Genomic DNA, 19,909 nt, shown 5'->3' on the forward strand with positions numbered 1-19,909 from the left:
ACGCGACAGGACAAGCGGTTAGAGAGGCATTAAAAGACCTGGCTTCACTCAGCCTTCTAGGGCTTCCCGCAAGCCGGCTTTCTCTAGCCTTACCGCTATTGGCCCTTCTCGGACACCGTAGGCTGCCGTCCTGCGACGACGTCTGGGAAACAAAGTTCGAAAGAAAAAGCGCTGCGGTTCAGCCGAAGCGCCCGGCTCATCTCTCGTGCGCAGGCGCAGTTGCGCCTGGCGGCCTGGCGGCGGCGGCGAAAAATGTCCCCAGGCTAGGTATCCTGCTTGTCTCCAGTGCGGTCCGCCGCTTGGCGTCCCCGTCGCGGCGGGCCCAGGTACCGGCTGCCGGTGAGAGCGGGCCCGGGGTGCGCAGCTCCAGCGGCGGGGACAGAGCAGAGGGCCGGCCGCCGCGCGAGTCTCAGCTGAGTCCCGGTTGCGGGCGTCCGAGCGGCGGCGGCCTCGGCAGGTGAAGGTGGCCCGGGGAGGGGGCGTTGCCCCGGGAGCTCTGCGCTCCCGCGGCCCCCCAGCCCCGGAAATCGGAGCTGTCACCGCCTGAGCCCGGGGCGCCAGCCTCGGGCAAGTCTCGTGGAGCCCTGGTCCCAGAACTGAGACTGCAGGGAGCTCTGCCTTGTTGGAGGGAGGGTTCGTGCACCCTGGGGCGGTTTTTGGCTGGGCGCGTTGGTTGGTCTCCCCCCACTCCCACCTCGCCCCGAGTTTCAACTTTTTATGTGTGTTAGTTGTTGCTATGCTTGCTAGATTGAGCTTGTGTGGCCCTGTTCTCCCAGAGTGAATCCTAGAGTGATTTGACTATTCTTTTTTTGTTTAATTTTGCCCTTTTGCTGAGTTACTTGCCTTTTCTCCAGATTTTAAAATTCATCTGTAGCCAATGATGCTCTTTCTTTTGAGCCTTGTGGGTTTTTTTTGGAGCAGGGAGAGGATGGGTAATGTTTTCTTTTAAGGAGATTTGATAACTCTTTCTTCGTAAAGGAAGCACCATTTCCAAGGGAAAGAAAAGACTAATTTTTGGTTGGCTCTTCCTGAAACGGACACCAATTTCCTTCAAATGTTATGTAAAGAATTATTATAATTATATATAATAATTATAATCGTGTTATTACTTTGTTGTCATACATTATATCTAATTATATACTATGTTAGGTACAATATAATTATTATAATATAGTTCAAAACATTTAAGTGCAGATGTGCTGAGTATTTATGTTATTTCTCTTTCATTGAACATCTCTCTGAGCCTGGCCTGACTGCCCTTTACTCTGTTAACGTACATCAGATGGTTCTAATTCCTTAGTCTGATTTATCTTTATTCAGAAACCACTGGCTGAAAGGTAGCTGGCCGGTGACTGGAAGTGTGCTTGCTGCCCACTCCTGGTTTGGGCGGCCATGCCCACGGACCCTCTAACTCAGGGATGCCTGGGCTCCCACGTTCCCTCTGGCTTCCGTCTGCAGGGTGCTCAGTGTGTGGAGCTCTCTAATTTCGTCCGGCCTCATGAGGGTGGGAGTACAGACAGGATGGACAGACAGACTGCTCACAGTTTTTTCTCCCATTTCAGGTGCCTTCTCCAGGAGGGGCAGCAGGGAGGGAGAAATGGCCACAAGGTTGCTGCCAGCCCACGCTCAGGTGAGCGAAGGCTTCTTTCTTCACCTGCCTTCCTGGTTCAGAGGTCGTGAACACAGTGAAGCCATCGTTGAGCTTTACTAGGCAGTGAAGCCCACGGAGGGACCGAGGGCCTGGTGGGGTAACTCGGGAAGGAAGCTGTTTCTCTAGCTCTCAGGGCCAGTCTCAGTCGGAATTCCCCACTTAACAGCTAAGTACTTGTTGATTAGGAATTGAATGGATCTAGGAATGTTTTTTCCTGTGAAGGGTGGAAACTTGAGGGAGTCAGGTAATTGACTGACACTGCTTAGCATAATACACTCTGGCTCCAGCCACGTGGTGGCAAATGAGAACTCCACATATAACTTCTGACTCCTCCAAAAACTTCCCTACTAATAGCCTACTGTTGGCTAGAAGCCTTACCAATAATGGTCGGATAACACATATTTCGTATGGTATATGTACTCTGTACTGTATTCTTCCAATAAAGCAAGCTAGAGAAAAGAAAATGTTATTAAGAAAATTCAAGGGAAGAAAAAATACATTTACAGTACTGTATTTATCGGGAAAAAAATCTGTATATATTTGGACCTGCCCAGTTCAAACCCCTGTTGTTCGAGGGTCAACTGTATTGGGCGATGTGGGGCTTACCAGCAGGACCAGGCTTATAGAGCTGGTGAAAGGAAAAGTAGTCCCAACTAGCCAGTGCTTTTGGGGGACAGACTGAGGGAAATGAAGCATCTGGTCCACGGTGTTTTCTTCCTTCTTGGCCATTTCGTGGCACTTACGGAAATAATTAAGAACATAATGTCCTCCCAACCCAGAAAACCTCTCCACAGAAGCAGAAGAGAAAGAAAACGCTTTGATCATTAAGTAAGTGTTAGGCCAGAATGCCCTGTGCATCCCAGGCCGTCCATTGAAGAGATTGCCAAGACAGAAGGCTCACTCACATGTTAAGTGGCTTCCACTTAACATTGTAGTTTGGACATTGTCAGGTGACCTGTTAGGCCCGCCTCCTCCCTGGAGACTGAGAGGTAGGCACATTCAGAGTTGGCTCGCAGGTCACCTCAGAATGATCCTGAATTGTGAGCCTGGCAAGTGACACTGAGCTATTGAAAAGACTTACAATAGCCCCCGCCCCCCATCCATTGTTTCCCTTCCCGAGGCTTCAGTTACCAGATGATCCTGCTTCTGACCTGTCCTCAGAAGGTCAGTGGTAGCTGAACGCTGCACCACAAAGCCTGCGTCATTCACCTCACTTCACCTCGTGTGGGCACTTGACCGTCTCGTCATGTAACCACACCAACGTGAGTTTGCTCCTGGGTCTGCCTCCAATAGAAATTACGCCCGGTGAGCTGTCGCACAAGGGAAACGTTTTTGCAGCAAATGAGATCACGGGAAATAACTTCCAAAGCCGTGACTCCCCATGCCAGGGTGGATGGGTTCCTGTTATTTAGGGTTAAGATGATTATTTATTTAAAAAGGGGACCCTGGGGGGCGCCTGGGTGGCACAGCGGTTAAGCGTCTGCCTTCGGCTCAGGGTGTGATCCCAGCATCAGGCTCCTCCGCTAGGAGCCTGCTTCTTCCTCTCCCACTCCCCCTGCTTGTGTTCCCTCTCTCGCTGGCTGTCTCTATCTCTGTCAAATAAATAAATAAAATCTTAAAAAAAAAAAAAAAAAGGGGGACCCTGGTCACTGCATGTAGAGGCCAACACAAGGTCGCGCATGCGCCTTAAGGAAACACCCCCCCACACCCATTGTATGTTATGTAAATGAGGCTTGTGCTCCGCCTTGGGCGGAGATTGTAGTATTATAATGAGGTAGAGGTAACTGTGGGTCACTAGAGGTCACTTCACGGTCCATCTCTGCAGGCCGAGTCGGGGCTCTAGCTCAAAGGTGTGGGTGGCCTGGGCCAGCAGGAGATCTTGACAGGGCTGTCGCTACTGCTGGAGGAGCGGTTTCTCCTCCCATCTGGCCGAGTTAAGAGAGAACTTGGAAAGAAAAGCTCGAGGAAGAATGTGGACAAAGGTCAATGAGCAGCAGCAGGTGGGCAGTAAAGGTCAGGTCTTGGGGTCTAGCTGTGACGATATTACAAGCAGAAGAAGGGTAAGTACAACACAGTAAGATGTTTTGAGAGGGAGGGACACAGTCACATAATTTTTGCTACAGCATATTATCATAGTTGTTCTGTTATTTGTTGTTAATCTCATACTGTGCCTGATTTATAAATTAAACTTTATCATAGGGCTGTATTTATAGGAAAAAACAGTATATATAGGGTTAGGTACTCTCCAAGCTTTAGGCAACCTCTTGGGGGGCGGGTCCTTGGAACGTGCCCCCCTGCAGAAGTGGGACAACTGTACGTACCTGTGGAAAGGACAGAGACTCGCCTGGAGATGCTCGCAACCCTGCGTGGCGACAGGGTGGCTGCTCAGCCGTCCCCTTGGGGGGATGGTCCCGGGTGAGCAGGAATGGGTTTGCCATTGCAGGAGTCTGTGACATTCAGGGATGTGGCCGTGTTCTTCAGCCAGGACGAGTGGCTGCGCCTGGACTCCGCGCAGAGAACCCTTTACCGGGAGGTGATGCTGGAGAACTACGGCACCCTCGTCTCGCTGGGTAAGGACCTTTCCTCGTGATGGAGCGTCTGCTGGGGGAGCATCGTGGGGCCCTCTCCGAGGGGGACACTTGGGGGCTTGGTCAGGTTCAGCCACACGTGGGCTCACAGGGTGGCAGTTGCATTCCCCTCCACTGCCAGGAAAGGCCGCGGGTTGGTAGAGCTGGCGATGGGCAGCCTCTGTGTGCCTTTGCCGTTCTTTGTCCCTAAACTGTCCCTCTGGGTGTCCCGAGAGGTTCCAGTGTACAGGCAAGCACAGCCAGCGCCCTGACTTTCTTCCTGGGACCACCTCCTGGCCATCCTCTAGGAGCCTGACCGAAGCCCCTCTCTGAACAGACCTCTCCTTCCTTCAGCTGTCCCTCTGCCCCGGAGCCCCTGGGGCCGGATCTGTGTGCCAGGGTGGCCGCTCATGTCTGCACGGCGGACTCATTCTCTTCTTCTTGCTCACGAACAGGAATCCTGTTTTCCACACCAAAGGTCATCTTCCAGTTACAGCAGGGAGAAGATCCCTGGATGGTGGAAAATGGAGTTTCTCGAGGCCCACGTGTAGGTGAGTGACAGTGACTGGGAAGTGGCCAGAGCATTTTCTCGCTGTCTGGGTGCTGCTGATCAGGAGACGTTGACCAGGGCCCTCCTGGATGGGCCAGGCCAGGTGGGAAAGTCTGGGGAGGGCGCATCTCCTCTCTCTCTCTACCTTTCTGAGTCCTTGATACGGCAGGTTCAGAGGGAGAGTTTGAATTCTCCCAAGAAGGACCCGCTTGCCTCCGATGTCCTTTGTAATGTGAATGCAGAGCATGTAACACCATATATAATGCGTAAAGGTGTGTGAGTCATGTCTTCCCCTGTTTTTCCGGACTGATTCTTTTCTTTTTTTTAATTTTATTTAAATTCAATTGGCAGCGTATAGTCCATCCTTAGTTTTAGTTGTAGAGTTCAGTATGTCATCAGTTGCATATGACACCCAGTGCTCATCACATCACGTGCCCTCCTTAGTGCCCATCCCCCAGTCACCCCATCCCCCCACCCCTCTCCCCTCCAGCAACCCTCAGTTTGTTTCCTAGAGTTAAGAGTCTCTCCTGTTTTTCTCCCTCTCTGAGGACTTCCCGTTCCATTTTTGGACTGATTATTTTCTTTACTTATCTTCCCTTTGTGGTTGGAACAAACCTCTGTCACTACAGTACATCCCTCATTGTTCTAGCTTGGGTTTTTATTTGACTTGTTTGGTCTGCAGCATATCACGGACGGCTCAGCTAAAAAGGAGAGGCAGACGTATGTGTATTCACACACTACCCAAGAGCGAGAAAGCAGGGGTAGCAACACGGTGATAAATAGAATTTCTGCAGAAGGTTTGCAGGTATTCCACCCGGCATTCTCCTAAATCTTTTGTGTGGAAATATTCAAAATAATACTTTCCTGGCTGCTAGGACATATCTCTCAGTCTCTACAACTCCTCTGGGCCGATGGGTCAGTAAGCTCTCATTCGCTGTTCTCCTTTGTTGTCTTGTTGTTGTTGTTTGTTTGTTGTTGTCATTCTGGGTTTTGTTTTGTTTTTTGTCTTTGCTTTTGTTCTCTTCTGTCTCTGATTCTAACACCAGAGGGTGGCCCTCTCCTTTGAGTTTGCTCCTTATCCAGCATTCATCTCCCTCAATGGCAGGCTTTCTGGGTCAGCTCAGTCCTTTGTTTCCATTCATGAGCTTTGTCTTCAGATTTTCCACTTTGTTTTGACTAGAATATTTCCTTGAATAATGTTTTCAGAAAGGCTCATGTGTTCTCCGTTTGTGCATGTCTAAAATCAATTCTTTTGGGGCGCCTGGGTGGCTCAGTCGGTTAAGCGTCTGCCTTCAGCTCAGTTAGGGAGTCCACTTCCCCCTCTCCCTCTGCCTGCCGCTCCCCCTGCTTGTGCCGTCTGTCAAATACTGAAAACCTTTAAAAAATAAATTTAAAAATAATAAATCAATCAATCAAATCAAATCAAATCAGTTCTTTACCTCTCCGGTGAGAATTATGGATCTAGAATCCTGGCATCAAATTTTTTTTCCTTCACGCTTGGTTCTAGTGTCTGAACATTGAGTGTCGTTGATAAAAAGTCCTCCCTTAGCTTGATTCTTTTTCCTCTATCTTCTGTGTAGAAATCCAGTCCCCCCGCCTTTATTTTGTCTTCTGTCTAGAATATTATAGGATATTTTCTTTATCTTTGGAATTCAGAAGATTCATTAGGTTGTATCAAATATCAAGGAGTTTGTTTTAATATTGTTATCTGGCATCACAGGGCCCATTGCTTTGAAGAGCCAAGTCTTTTTTTTCACTTCAGGGATCTTTTTTTCCTACTACATACTAACATATATTCTGCCACATTCCACCAACAATCCAAGGAAGCTAACTGTAAGAATAATGGTAAAATAGAAGTTTGGTCAGAACCTTAGAAAGCGAATTATCTGTGGTAAGGGCCAGCATGGTAGCCATGGGTGAGTCTCGAATTTGACTCTGAGCTTTCTGGTTGGTAAAGAAATCATTGTATCAAATTGACTATGTTCTTTTGCAAGCATTTGAAAAAAATTAACTACTTTTAATTTATACAAGGTATATGTATGTGGTATTTAAAAAAAAAAAAAAAAGGAAATTCCCCTGAAATGTTGCCAACAAACCATGATGAACCTTTGTTGATATTTTACTATTTATCCTCTCAGATTGTGAATATTTGAGTGTGTCTGTGCATGAGAGACACAGAGAGAGAAAGAGAGAGAGAGAGAGATTGATTATACATACTGTTCTCAAACCTATTTTAAATTGTGACTGTCCTTCAGTTATTTGGCCCTCATGAACTAGAGGCCTACCTCTCTGAAAGAGCTCTATTGTATTGTTAAGCCATATTTTATTTAAAAATCTCCTGGAAATTTTAATTTCTAGTTTTTTCCTATTACTAATATTGCTATAGTGGTTATAGATTACACAGGTTTAATATAAAGAGAAATAGAGGAAAGGTCCAGAGAGTAAATAATTACAGTACAAAGGCATGAGTATTACCATTAAAAAGCCAAGCAATGTGAATTTGAAAATTCACCCAGGATTCTTTGAAAAACTATTCAACTTCATTATAATCAATGAGTTACAAACTAAAGTAATGAGATGCCATTTTCCCCTTATTATATTCCCACAAATTAAGAAATACATATCCAGTGTTTTCCTATTGCTCCGAGTGATACCTGAGTATCTTTCCTGGGATTTTGATAGGTGTAGTCTTTCTGCAGGATGGTCTGGCTTTATTAAAATCCATTTCAGGTTTGAAAGTTTATCCAGAGGAAATAATTCCATAATTGTGCAGAGTAGCAAAGGCAGTATAAAAAATGTTCGTTATAACATGAGGGATCACTAGGGAGAAGAAAGCTAAGTGACTCTTCGAAGGGGATTTCTTAAATTACGATTATGTTTATGCTTTGAAATCTTACATTGCCATTAAAATGATGGTGTCAACCTTCATTCGTTGCCATGGAGAGAAGCCCACGATTTTTCTTAAGTGAAGAGTGGGTAGGGGGAAGTGTAGTTTCAACCTATTTTTATTTTTTAAATAAAAGTGTTTTCTAATATCCGGAAAAATTCTGGTGAGCTAAACTCCACATCTAGCAATGATTCTATTTGTGTGTCGCGTGTAGGGGTAAACTCAATTTTCGTATTTATAGTTTTCTGTCTTTTCTTTATTTTCTTTCTTTTTTTTTTTTTTAAAGATTTTATTTATTTATTTGACAGAGATAGAGACAGCCAGTGAGAGAGGGAACACAACAGGGGGAGTGGGAGAGGAAGAAGCAGGCTCATAGCGGAGGAGCCTGATGTGGGGCTCGATCCCATAACACAGGGATCACGCCCTGAGCCAAAGGCAGACGCTTAACCGCTGTGCCACCCAGGCGCCCCTTTTCTTTATTTTTCTTATAATGATTATATATCTCTTTTTTAGTTAGGAAAATAAAAACTCTTTAAGAAAATACTTTCATTCTTTTGGAAGCAATGACACCATTCCTCACACTCTATCCTAAGTGATCAAAAAGTGGACTGAAAATTATTGTCAAGAATGTACTCTTCCCCCAGTATTCCCCATATTGTTACATGGGACCAGTCCCCATCGAGCTGCCCCGGCCAGAAGCTGAGCAGCATCCTTGAGTCCTCTCTTGCACGTACCCTGTACATCCTATTCGTAGGTGAAGGTACTTGTCATCTCTGCCTTCAGCACATCCCAAATGTGCCCCCCTCCCCGCCATGCCAGTGCAGACTGCCATCACCTCCTTCCAGTCCCCTGAGTGGCTGCTCTGCACCTGCCCTTGTTTCCCCCCACCCCCAATTACAATCCATTTGTCACACCACCATGGCGATCCTGTTTAAACAAAACTGCCCTGTCCCTCCTAACCCTCAGGGATCCTCTGAAGAAATTCCAGATGTCTTCCTATATCTTACAAGACCCCGTGTGATATGGTTCCCGCCTACTTCTTTTCCTCCCCTCCCAACACTGTCTTGTTCCCTCTTGCTCAGGCCACACTGGACAAATCTGGGTTCCTGGACAACTCGAAGCCGACGCTTGCCTTACATTCTTTCTGACTGGAATCCTCTTTCCACCCACATTTTTGCGTGGCCAGCTCTCATTATTTAGATCCCACCTTTAATTCTGCTTCTTTATCCCCCAGTTTGAAATGTCGGCTCGTTTACTCGTGCTGCACATCACCTTGTTTTTGTTTGTTTTCCTCATTCTCTTCACCCCCAGGACTCATCATCCCTTGTTTATTTGGTCGCTTGGTCACTGTTAATACCCTGCTGCTAGAATTTAAACCTTACAAAAACTGGATTCCTGTCTGATGTGTTCCCCATAATCCTGATCTTGACCTTTGCGTGGTGGCTACTCAGTAAATAATTGCTTGAACGAGTGAGGAAATGTCCATCATAACACCATGTACAGCACTGGGAGGAGTTCCAAAACAGCACCAATCGAGGCCCTGGGTTTCGGAGAGCTTTTTAAGTCCCACAGCTCTTCTGGTTTTTGCTTATAGCCTCTCTGCAGCTTTCTCGTGGATTTACCTTGAGTAAGCCGGTGACTGACACAGGAGAGGGAGCTGGGGAGTAACACGACCCGCTGAACTCAGAAGTGCTCTGTCCCCTGCTGACCTGATCTTTGTTCCTGGAGCAGGTTCCTGGCTGCTCTCATTGGAGGAGCTTCCCTCGGAGCTCACCCACATACAGCGTTCCACAGACCCTCTCCACCCAAGCGTGTCTCCCATGCTTCTGCTTTCTCGTATCCTTCTTTCTCCCCATGCTTTCTTAAGAATCCAGGATGTATTTGTCAGAAATCCTTGTATATTTTGGTGTCACTTTTCTTTATTCTCAGGGCAAGGGAGACTTACCCGTTTTGTTTATTTTAGGATGGGAGCGCTTGTTTGAAACTACAGTTTCTGAAGAAGAAAATCAGGAAGTAATGAATAAACTCCTGGGTGACGGTCCTTTTGACTTCAGGTTGGGGAAAGTCTACAAAAATGAGGACAAGCTAGAGAAGCAACAAGTCAAAAAGAACAAACCTTTCAGGAAATTCTTAGTCACCATCAGAAATACCTACGTGAGGGAGAGGAGCTTTACAAGTATTGAGCTCGGGAAAAATCTCAGTCTGAAATCATCCCTTATTAGAAAACCCAGACTTGTTTCCAGAGGAAGGAAACCCCATTCCCAGCAGTATTCAGTTCTGTTTAAACAATTGGGAGTCAATACGGTGCGCAAATGTTACAAATGTAACATTTGTGGGAAAATCTTCCTCCACAGTTCTTCCCTGAGTAAACACCAGAGAATCCACACTGGAGAGAAGCTCTATAAATGCAAGGAATGTCGGAAAGCTTTCAGCCAAAGCTCGTCTCTCACTCAGCATCTCAGAGTTCACACAGGAGAGAAACCTTACATCTGTGGCGAATGTGGGAAAGCCTTTAGTTTCACCACATCTCTCATCGGACATCAGAGGATGCATACCGGAGAGAGGCCCTATAAATGTAACGAGTGTGGCAAGACATTTAAAGGAAGCTCATCCCTGAATAACCACCAACGAATTCATACTGGAGAAAAGCCCTATAAATGTAACGAGTGTGGGAGAGCCTTTAGCCAGTGCTCATCTCTTATTCAACATCACAGGATTCATACTGGAGAGAAACCCTATGAATGTAGTCAGTGTGGGAAAGCCTTTACTTCAATATCACGGCTAAGTAGACACCATAGAATTCATACTGGAGAGAAACCCTTTAATTGTAATGAGTGTGGGAAAGTATTCAGTTACCACTCAGCCCTTATCATACATCAGAGAATTCACACTGGGGAGAAACCTTATGCATGTAAAGAATGTGGGAAAGCCTTCAGCCAAAGCTCTGCTCTGATACAGCATCAAAGAATTCATACGGGAGAAAAACCCTACAAATGCAACGAATGTGGGAAGGCCTTCTCCTGGATTTCACGGCTTAATATACACAACAGAATCCATACTGGAGAGAAACCGTATAACTGTAAAGAATGCGGAAAAGCCTTCAGTTCCCACTCAGCAGTTAATACTCATCGGAAAATTCACACTGGAGAGAAACCTTATAAATGTAACGACTGTGAAAAAGCCTTCAACCAAAGCTCAGCTCTGATTCAGCACCAGAGAATTCACACTGGAGAGAAACCGTTTAACTGTAAAGTATGTGGGAAAGCCTTCCGACAAAGTTCCTCCCTTATGACACATATGAGGATTCATACAGGAGAAAAGCCTTATAAATGTAAAGAATGTGGGAAGGCTTTTAGTCAGAGCTCATCCCTTACCAATCATCAGAGGACTCACACTGGAGAAAAACTATAAATAAAACACATGTGGAAAGTCTTCCAACTGAAGTTCATTCCGTAGTCAATTTCGAAAAACTCATCCTGGGCAGGAAGTGGTGAAGAGTGGTTAATTGTGAGTTAAACTTCAGAATGTAGACCTCCTCAGACATCAGAGACTTCATAATGCAGGTAACAAACATTAGGTGTATTAGGAAAGCTGCTATGAAATGTTTTTTTTTTTCATAGTATTTAAGTTATTACTGACTGTAAGGTAGAGAATGTGTAAGATTCTTTTATCTTCACCCTGGTGATGTGCAAGAAGAGCCCCCAGCTTTTGCAAGCTTCCCTGGGAAGTGTGTTGATTTATGTAAAAGTGCAGCCATAAAATCCAGACTTTAGATTAATCTAGGAATCTGTTTTTTGAAACGGCATTTAAGTGTTATGCAAGCCAGTGTGGATTGTTCTGGAGGAGAAATGTAAGCAGGTGACCTGTAGCTACCTCACTGCCGCTAAAATGTATTCTTTAATAGTTTAAAGGCAAAACGTGTACTTGATGGTTGTGAAAACTTTTTGGGTTGTTTCTTCTCTGCTTTCCAAGCCATTTACCTGAAGAGAAAATCACTCTGTAAACTCTGCAGGCATACGGTCCCGTGAGTTTTCTCCCTGACGACTTGTTCTCAGCTCTGAAGCTGATCTAAAAGTCACTCTATTTTAAGTCAGAAAATGCATGGTAGTTCACTTGGTTTTATCATAAAGTGATTACCTTTGCTGTGTGAGGTTGAGAATTAAAGGTTATTCAGACAACTACTGCTTTTGCAAGTTACTCCACTGATACACATTAGCAGTGATCTTACAGTGTAAGATGGGAGCATGCCTCTTGGCACCCAGGCTGTGCCTGCTTCATTGAGCTCTCTGGTTACCATCCAGGAAGGCCCAGCAACAGTGTGGATCACCGTCCTAGCTGGAGGTAAAGTGAACCAGGTAACTTTCACTCCCTCCCACACTCTGAGGGCCACGAGACAGAAATTCAGAATCTAAGTTCAGTAAATGGGCTGTTAGACGCTTCAACAAGTTAGCATGTTTCAGCATTTTTAAAATGTGAATAATAATTCTGGTGACGTAAAAACAGTTATCTCCCAAGTCAAACTAAACTCGTTGAACTTTATAGAAGCAACATCCTCTAGTGTTGTCCAGTATCACCAGAAGTGGGCAAGCACCTAAGGACTGAACTACCTGTTTTGTTTTTAAAAAGGGGACTAGTTTCTTTCTCTTTGTCAAGAGTTTTAAAAAAAAAAAACACCTCAGAAAAAGTTACTATTGAGGGTGGAGACTGAGCTAAAGCAGAAATCATTGAATTCAACTTTTGCTTCCTGGGACCAACTAATCAGTCTTACTGTTCCAGACTCGTGAGGAACAGACTTTTCTGGGTCATGTTATCCTCCACAGCAGTTCCTCTTTCCCCATAACCATTCTATTAAATTCTCTAATTTCTGGGAAAATTTCTAGGAAAATATAATTTCCGTCTTAGTCCACTTAGGTTGCCATAATGAAATACCGCAGCCTGGGTGGCTTATAAACCACTGAGACCTACTTCTTACAGTTCTGGAGGCTGGGAAGTCCAAGATCATGGCACCTGCACAGGTGTGTCCTGGTGAGGATCGTCTTCCTGGTTCCTAGCCGGTGGCTTCTTGGATCCTCACATGGTGGAAGGGGCGAAGGAGCTCTCTGAGGCCTCTTGTGAGGGCACTAATTGAATTCATGGGGCTCCACCCTCATGACAGTCACCTCCCAAAGGCCCCACCTCCTAATACTTCCACCTCTGGGGTTAGGGTTTCAACGCGGATTTTGAAGGGGCGCACATTCAGACCATTGCATCTCCAAGTAACAGTATAGTCCTAAAAATAATCCCACCAGATATATCTGAATAAAGTTACACAAAGAAAATATCAGGCCCAGTTATTTCTAAGTTGAGGTCTCTCAAACTTGCAAGTAACAGGCCATTTGAGTCTTACGCAGGATCTTCCAGAGGAGACCGTGTACAAGAACAGTGATTCCAATATAACCCAGTACCAAAATTGACAAGGAAAGTACAAGCAAAAGAAAAAATGCAGGCCTACATCATCCATGAACAAACACGTAAAAACTCTAAACAAAGCAAATGTAATCCAGAAGTACCTCAACATAGTTAATGCATCATGATAAATGTGGATTTTTCAAAAGATCGGGCAGGTTATTTAGAATTAGGAAACTTACAGATGCTGTGTACCACCTGGGAAGCTTCAAGGTGCAAAATCCGTATGTTCATCTCAATGCAGACAAAGCAACCAAAATACTCAGCACCCATTCATTGTAAAAAGTCTTAGCCAAGCAGCGGAGAGAGCTTCCTTAACCTGGTAGAAGGGTATTTACCAGAAACCTGCCGAAAAAAATGGTAAAATGTTAGAAGTAGTCATGACAGGAGGAGTGTAGAGAAAAAACAAATTATTCAATAATGAATAATGGCTTTGAGATAAATGGTTCATCCACATAAAAGAAAAATTGGATGCCTACCCTCACCACAAAAAGAATTCTGTGAAAGGCAAAATTGTTTGTCTTTTGGAAGAAGATGTAAAGAATAACTTTATGACCTCACAATGGGGAAGGATTAAACAGGACACAGATAAGCCATGAAATCTTTTTCTATATTTGCTCACATTAAAAAAAAAAAAAAGACATCTGGTTATCAAAATATACCAAAATGGAATTGAAAAGTCAAGACATAAAATAGGAGGTCTTTCCACAACATTTTTGACAAATGCTTATTGTCTGGAAAGTTTAAATACTTTGTACAAATCAGCTTAAAGGAAAAAAAAATAAAAAAGACAACCTTGTAGGGAAAAAAAAAGTGGTCCAAATACATGACTACTTATTTCACAGAAGAGGAAATACAGATTTCTAAAAACACAAAAAGATGCTTAAAAGTGGAAATTAGGATCACAGGATTTTTTGAGGTTCTTTTTAAATAGACATTATTTTATTATTTTATTTATTTATTTTGGTAGGCTCTGTGTCCAACGTGGGGCTTGAACTCACAATCCCATGATCAAGAGTCACACACTTCACTAAGCCAGCCAGGCACCCCAAATTTTATGATTTTTTTTTTTTTAAGATGAGTGAAAACAAAGATGTGTGACATTACTGAGTTTTGGAATGTATGCGGAAGAACTGGAATCCATACTCTACTAGTGGGAGTGTAAGTTGATACAGACCATCGGCATCCTATCAAGTTGAACTTGTGCACGACATAAAACACAGAAGTTCCACTCCTATGTATGTATGATAGATAAATGTGTGCATATGAGCAGTAAGAGACAGATATAAAGACATTCTTAGCAGCACTGATCATAGAAGCTAATATTTCAACGTAGTCTGAATGTTAATAGGAAAATGGAGAACTCTGGAATATTAACAATGTAGAGCAGCAGGGAGAATGAATGAACCAAAGCTATAAGCAAACACAGATGAATTTCAAAGCCTGTTGACTTTTCAGAAGTCAGAGGAAACAACATACGGTATAACAACATGTTCTGCAATATTAAATTGATTTTAAGTGATTTATACATGTAAAGATACTAAAAATAGCAAGTGATTGAATAACAAGATCTTCTAGCCATCCGTGCTGTGTAACGACTCATCCCCAAATTTAGTGGCTTAGAACAACACTTTATTAATACCGTTGGTTCCAATTTGGGTTCAGTTGGGCAGTTCTTACTTGGTGTCTCTAATGCATTTGCAGTCAGATGGCGGCTGCCACTCACCTACGCTTGGTGTCCAGGGAGGCCGGCATCCAGTGATGTCTGCTGCTGAGAGCCCGGTTGGGCACTGGACAGAAGGGTGGCTGGTTCCTGAGAGACACTGTCCCAAGAGCTGGCATTCTAAAAGATCTACAAAGTGTAGACCTTAGAACTCAGCTTTGGAAGTCACATGACATCAGTTCTGTATTCTCTTGGTGGAAAATTATTTATAGACGAGGTCCAGATTCAAGGGGAGGTGATACAAGGGTGTGAATACCAGGGTCGTGGTTCATCGTAGGGACCATATTTGTAGACTGGCTACCACACAAACACACAACTCAGCATGGTGATTACCTCTTGCCGTGAGGCAAGGAAATGACTTGGGGAGGAGCACAGGGCTCCTCAGCTTGGCTGATGCCTGAGAGAGCCTGCCTTCTCAGGAAGAGGTTGCCCAGGCCAGCCAGAATGAGGATCAGTAGGAAGGCCAGTGTGTTTATCAGTAAAAATGATTAAATAGAGTTTTTTGGCCCAACTCTATACTGGGTCATTTGATGTAGGATAAAACAGATCTTACTGCCTGCTCACCCTAGGTGAAGTGCACATCAAGTTTAAGAGGTTGTACCCAAGGGCCACTTCAAGGTCATAGCTTTTTTTTTAAGATTTACTTATTTTAGAAGAGAGTGAGAGCAGGGGGAGGGGCAAAGGAAGAGGGAGAGAGAATCTCAAGCAGACTCCATGCTCAGCATGGAGCCTGACTCAAGGCTCAATCCCACGACCCTGAGATCATGACCTGAGCCGAAACCCAGAGTCGGGTGCTCAACCAACTGCACCCCCAAGGTCATAACATTTTTCGGGCCACTGTTGAATTTAAACATCTCCTTAACAAAACTATCAACACCCCCCTTTCCTGTCTATACTTTGCCTTCTCATTCATCTCCCTAGATCACCAGAGGAAGAGAGATTGGTTCCTATCCCAAGTCAGGAAACACACACTAAACTAAAAAAATGTGCATAAGAGGATTAGGCAAAGAAAGACTCATCATTGAGTTGTGAACATATTCACCTTGCCTGGTTTCTCCTCTTATTCTCAAAGAGGCTTGTTCAGAATCTAGGCAGAAGAGAATACTGTCCATATTTATAGCTTCCTAATAGGCCATTTTCAAAGCAACCTTTTATAATACGACTGACATGCCCGATACATTTAATTTATAGTGTTCATAGTAATGAAATGATTTAAAATGTCCACCTTTTCAGGTGGGTTGGGCCCTTTTCTTGTTGGCTGTTGCATTACCAAACCCGTTTTCTCATGAAAGCTCTGTGAAATGAATAGGCTTTTTTTTTTTCTAGACTGTCCTTCCATTGGCTTTCAACAGTGTTTTCCACATGGTTAGGTTTATGTTGTGCTTTTTTGGTAAGAAACCCACCAAAGCAATTTTGTATTCTCAGTTCATGGTCTTATCACACTGGGAGCCTGGCGATGTTAGTAATTTCAGCTTTATCTTGGTTGAGGTGGTGTTGGCCTTGTCTCCCCCTCTAAAGTCACTGTTTTTCTCTTCACGGTCATTCGTATCTTGAGAGGCGATCTGATGATTGTGGATGTCTATCTGTACTAGACAAACTCACCTCCACCAGTTTTAGCATCTAAGGATGACACTTGCTTTATTGTCATCACAACGGTTTCCACATGGAGATCTCATAATTCTGTCATTTCTTATACTCTTATTAATTGGCTTTCCACTTTAGGGGAGTGTTTTATCTTCTGTTTTTATGACTGGAAGCATGGTTTCTTATGTTATTCAATGGACTGTAATCTGTGAATATCGTTGTGTATGTTGATGCCAAAATTGTCCCAGACTTGGCCTCAAGAGCCCCTGCAAGCTCGTTTCTGTGTCCTTTCTGTCATAAGCTTGAGTCCGTATATAAAATCTGTAAGTCACGTACCCCTACTTCTGTCTGTATAGAAAAATATGATTTTTGACTAGATAGCTTGGGGTTGGAGGAGAAATTGTGGGGTCAAAAACATTTTGGGGGATTTTCTCTCTTTTTCTTGCAGGATCTTCTACTTCCCCCTTTTGCTACTTTCCTCCTTGACACATGGTTTCCACATCACTGTCTTTCCATTAAAAATATTCTCCCCATAAAGCATCACCTTCCCATGGATGTCTCACATCCTGCATGTGTTGTTTTTCTTTTCTAAACTACGGTAAAATATATATAACGTAAGATTTACCCTTATAATCATTATTAAGTGTACAATTTGTGGCACTGAAGATATTCACAATGTAACCATCACCACAATCTATTTCCAGAACTTTTCATCATCTCAAACAGAAGATCTGCATCCATTAAGCAGTAACTCTCCCATTTCCCCTGCTGCCAGCCCCGGTCACCTCTTATTCTACTTGCTGCCTCTCTGAATTTGCCTCTTTTATTTTTTTTTTAAAGATTTTATTTATTTATTTGACAGAGATAGAGACAGCCAGCGAGAGAGGGAACACAGCAGGGGAAGTGGGAGAGGAAGAAGCAGGCTCATAACGGAGGAGCCTGATGTGGGGCTCGATCCCATAACGCCGGGATCACGCCCTGAGCCGAAGGCAGACGTTTAACGACTGTGCCACCCAGGCGCCCCTGAATTTGCCTCTTTTAGATTCCTGACATAAGTGGAATCATACAATATTTGTCCTTTTGTGTCTGGCTGATTTCATTTAGGACAATGTCTTCAAGGTTAATCCATATTATAGCAGGTGTCAGGATTTCCTTCCTTTTTAAGGCTGAGTAATGTTCCATTGTGAATATCTACCACATTATATTTAACCATTCATGTGTTGATGGACAGTAGGATTATTTGCACATTTTGGCGATCGTGAACAACACTGCTGTGAACATTTGCATACAAGTGGACATTTCTCTTGGGTAAATACTTAAGAGTGGGATTGCAGGGTCATATGAGGAGTGGTTGTTATAGTCAAACACTTTGCCACCGTGGCTGCACCATTTTACATTCCCATCGGCAATGTACAAAGGATCCAGTTCCAATGTGGGTGGTTCTACATCCTCCAACACGTGGTATTTTCTGGCTTTCAGGATCCAGTTCCAATACGGGTGGTCTATATCCTCCATCACTTGGTATTTTCTGGCTTTCTTCCTTAATGGTCACACTCACAGGTGTGCAGCAGTGTCGCATTCTGGCCACGATTTGCATTGCCCTGATGACTAGTGATGTTGAACGTCTCTTTTATATGCTTTTTGGCTATTTTATATCTTTTGTTGAGAACTATCTGTTCAAATCCTTTGCCCATGTTTGGAATGGGCTGTTCTGTTGTCGAGTTATAGCGGTTGTTTAGATATCCGGCATGTACTTTGAAGCACTTCTATTCCGTTCTCTTCTACACCTGTACGGTTTTGCATATTTTCACACATAGAGCATACTTTCTCCTCCTGGTGGTGGTTTTATATCCGTTTTAGGAACACTACTGCCTCTTTCCTCTGCCATATCCTTTGTTGTTGTTTTTTTTTTCAAAGAATATGATGGGAGTTTCAGATTTATGCCACAGTCACTACCTCACCTACCCGAAGAAACGTTTTGGTTATCTTCTCAGCAACCACACGTCATGTCTACCCCACTTTTCTTTCTATCTTTAAGTGCCTACTGTGTGCCACACCCAAGAACTTCATTGTGCCCAAGCCAGAACAAACCCTTGTCACCCCTGTGGCAAGAGGTCTAAGAGCTGCTCTGTAATCATCAGGCGTTGCTTTGTGATCTCTGTTTCAGTAAAAAGACATGGGCAAGGGGCACCTGGCCCACTCCTTTGGAAGAACACGTGACTCTTGATCTCAGGGTCATGAGTTCAAGCCTCACACTGGGCATGGAGCCTACTTTAAAAAAAAAGGGCAAAGAAAACAAGTGGGCAAGATTTCAATTTGTTTTAAGCAAATTATGTACAATAAAAAAATTGTAGGTTTTCATGACTCCATAAATGTATAGGGTTGTGGTGGAAAGACCCAGATGGAATTACCCCTTGGATCCCTATTCCAACGCCCTCCTGCCCACGCATCTCTTCGCTTAGGTCAGTTGGGTTCTTTTTCCTAAACAAATGTTTGCAATCACCCTTGAATGTTATAACACACTTTAAACTTATAAGGGAGTTTATATGGGACAAGAAGATGTAAACAGTTTATGGCATGTTTCCATGAGGACATTCACGTCCACAGTAGGATCTGGGTAGCATTTTCTTTCTTTTTTTTTTTTTTATATAACTACATATGCAGATTATTTTTATTATTCTGGTTTAGTGTACTTTTTTTAAAAAAATAATTTCTTATTATGTTATGTTAGTCACCATACAGTATATCATTAGTTTTTGATGTAGTGTTCCATGATTCATTAGTTGCGTATAACACCCAGTGCTCCATGCAATACGTGCCCTCCTTACTACCCATCACCAGTCTATCCCAATCCCCCGCCCTCCTCCCCTCTGAAGCCCTCAGTTTGTTTCCCAGAGTCTCTCATGGTTCATTCCCCCTTCTGTTTACCCCCCTTCATTCTTCCCTTCCTTCTCCTACTGATCTTCCTATTTCTTAAGTTCCATAAATGAGTGAAACCATATGATAATTGTCTTTCTCTGCTTGACTTATTTCGCTTAGCATAATCTCCTCCAGTCCCGTCCATGTTGCTGCAAATGTTGGGTAATCGTTCTTTCTGATGGCTGAGTAATATTCCATTGTATATATGGACCACATCTTCTTTTTTTGGGTAGCATTTTCGACAGTATACCCCGTGTCCCCAAATCCAGCCAGTGCATCGGCCTCCGTCCCACACTGTACAGGGACAGATGTCATTTAGATCATCCACTGCTGGAGAGAAGGTGGAAGGGGCGCTGTTATGCAATTCTAAACACTGCACATACTTCACTTTAGCCTTGGTAACCTTGAACAGGGGGAACAATTCCTATTTCTCCTTTTCCTATAATTTGGTTTTTGTTTTTGTTTCCTCACTGTGAAGAGAAAGGAGGAAGGAAGGGAAGATGGGAGGGAGGGAAGAAAACTAGTCCATCTCCAGTTACACTGCACTGGCCCCACGGAGCCTGCTACATGGGGACAGTGGGTT

At 43.9% G+C, this 19,909-nt stretch overlaps 1 protein-coding gene across 1 annotated transcript; it reads left to right on the plus strand.

Moving 5' to 3' along the window:
• Window positions 1-224: 224 nt before the first annotated feature.
• On the plus strand, window positions 225-16,748 carry ZNF879 (zinc finger protein 879). The gene is made up of 5 exons (XM_045794965.2): window positions 225-326; window positions 1,563-1,630; window positions 4,095-4,221; window positions 4,674-4,769; window positions 9,619-16,748. Exons 2-5 carry the CDS (start codon window positions 1,598-1,600, stop codon window positions 11,064-11,066), a joined length of 1,704 nt encoding a protein of 567 aa, XP_045650921.1. The 5' UTR covers window positions 225-326; window positions 1,563-1,597; the 3' UTR covers window positions 11,067-16,748.
• Window positions 16,749-19,909: the final 3,161 nt, after the last annotated feature.

Source organism: Ursus americanus, chromosome 5 (assembly GCF_024610735.1).
Source record: "Ursus americanus isolate L20-20 chromosome 5, mUrsAme1.1.p, whole genome shotgun sequence".
Taxonomy (NCBI): domain Eukaryota; kingdom Metazoa; phylum Chordata; class Mammalia; order Carnivora; family Ursidae; genus Ursus; species Ursus americanus.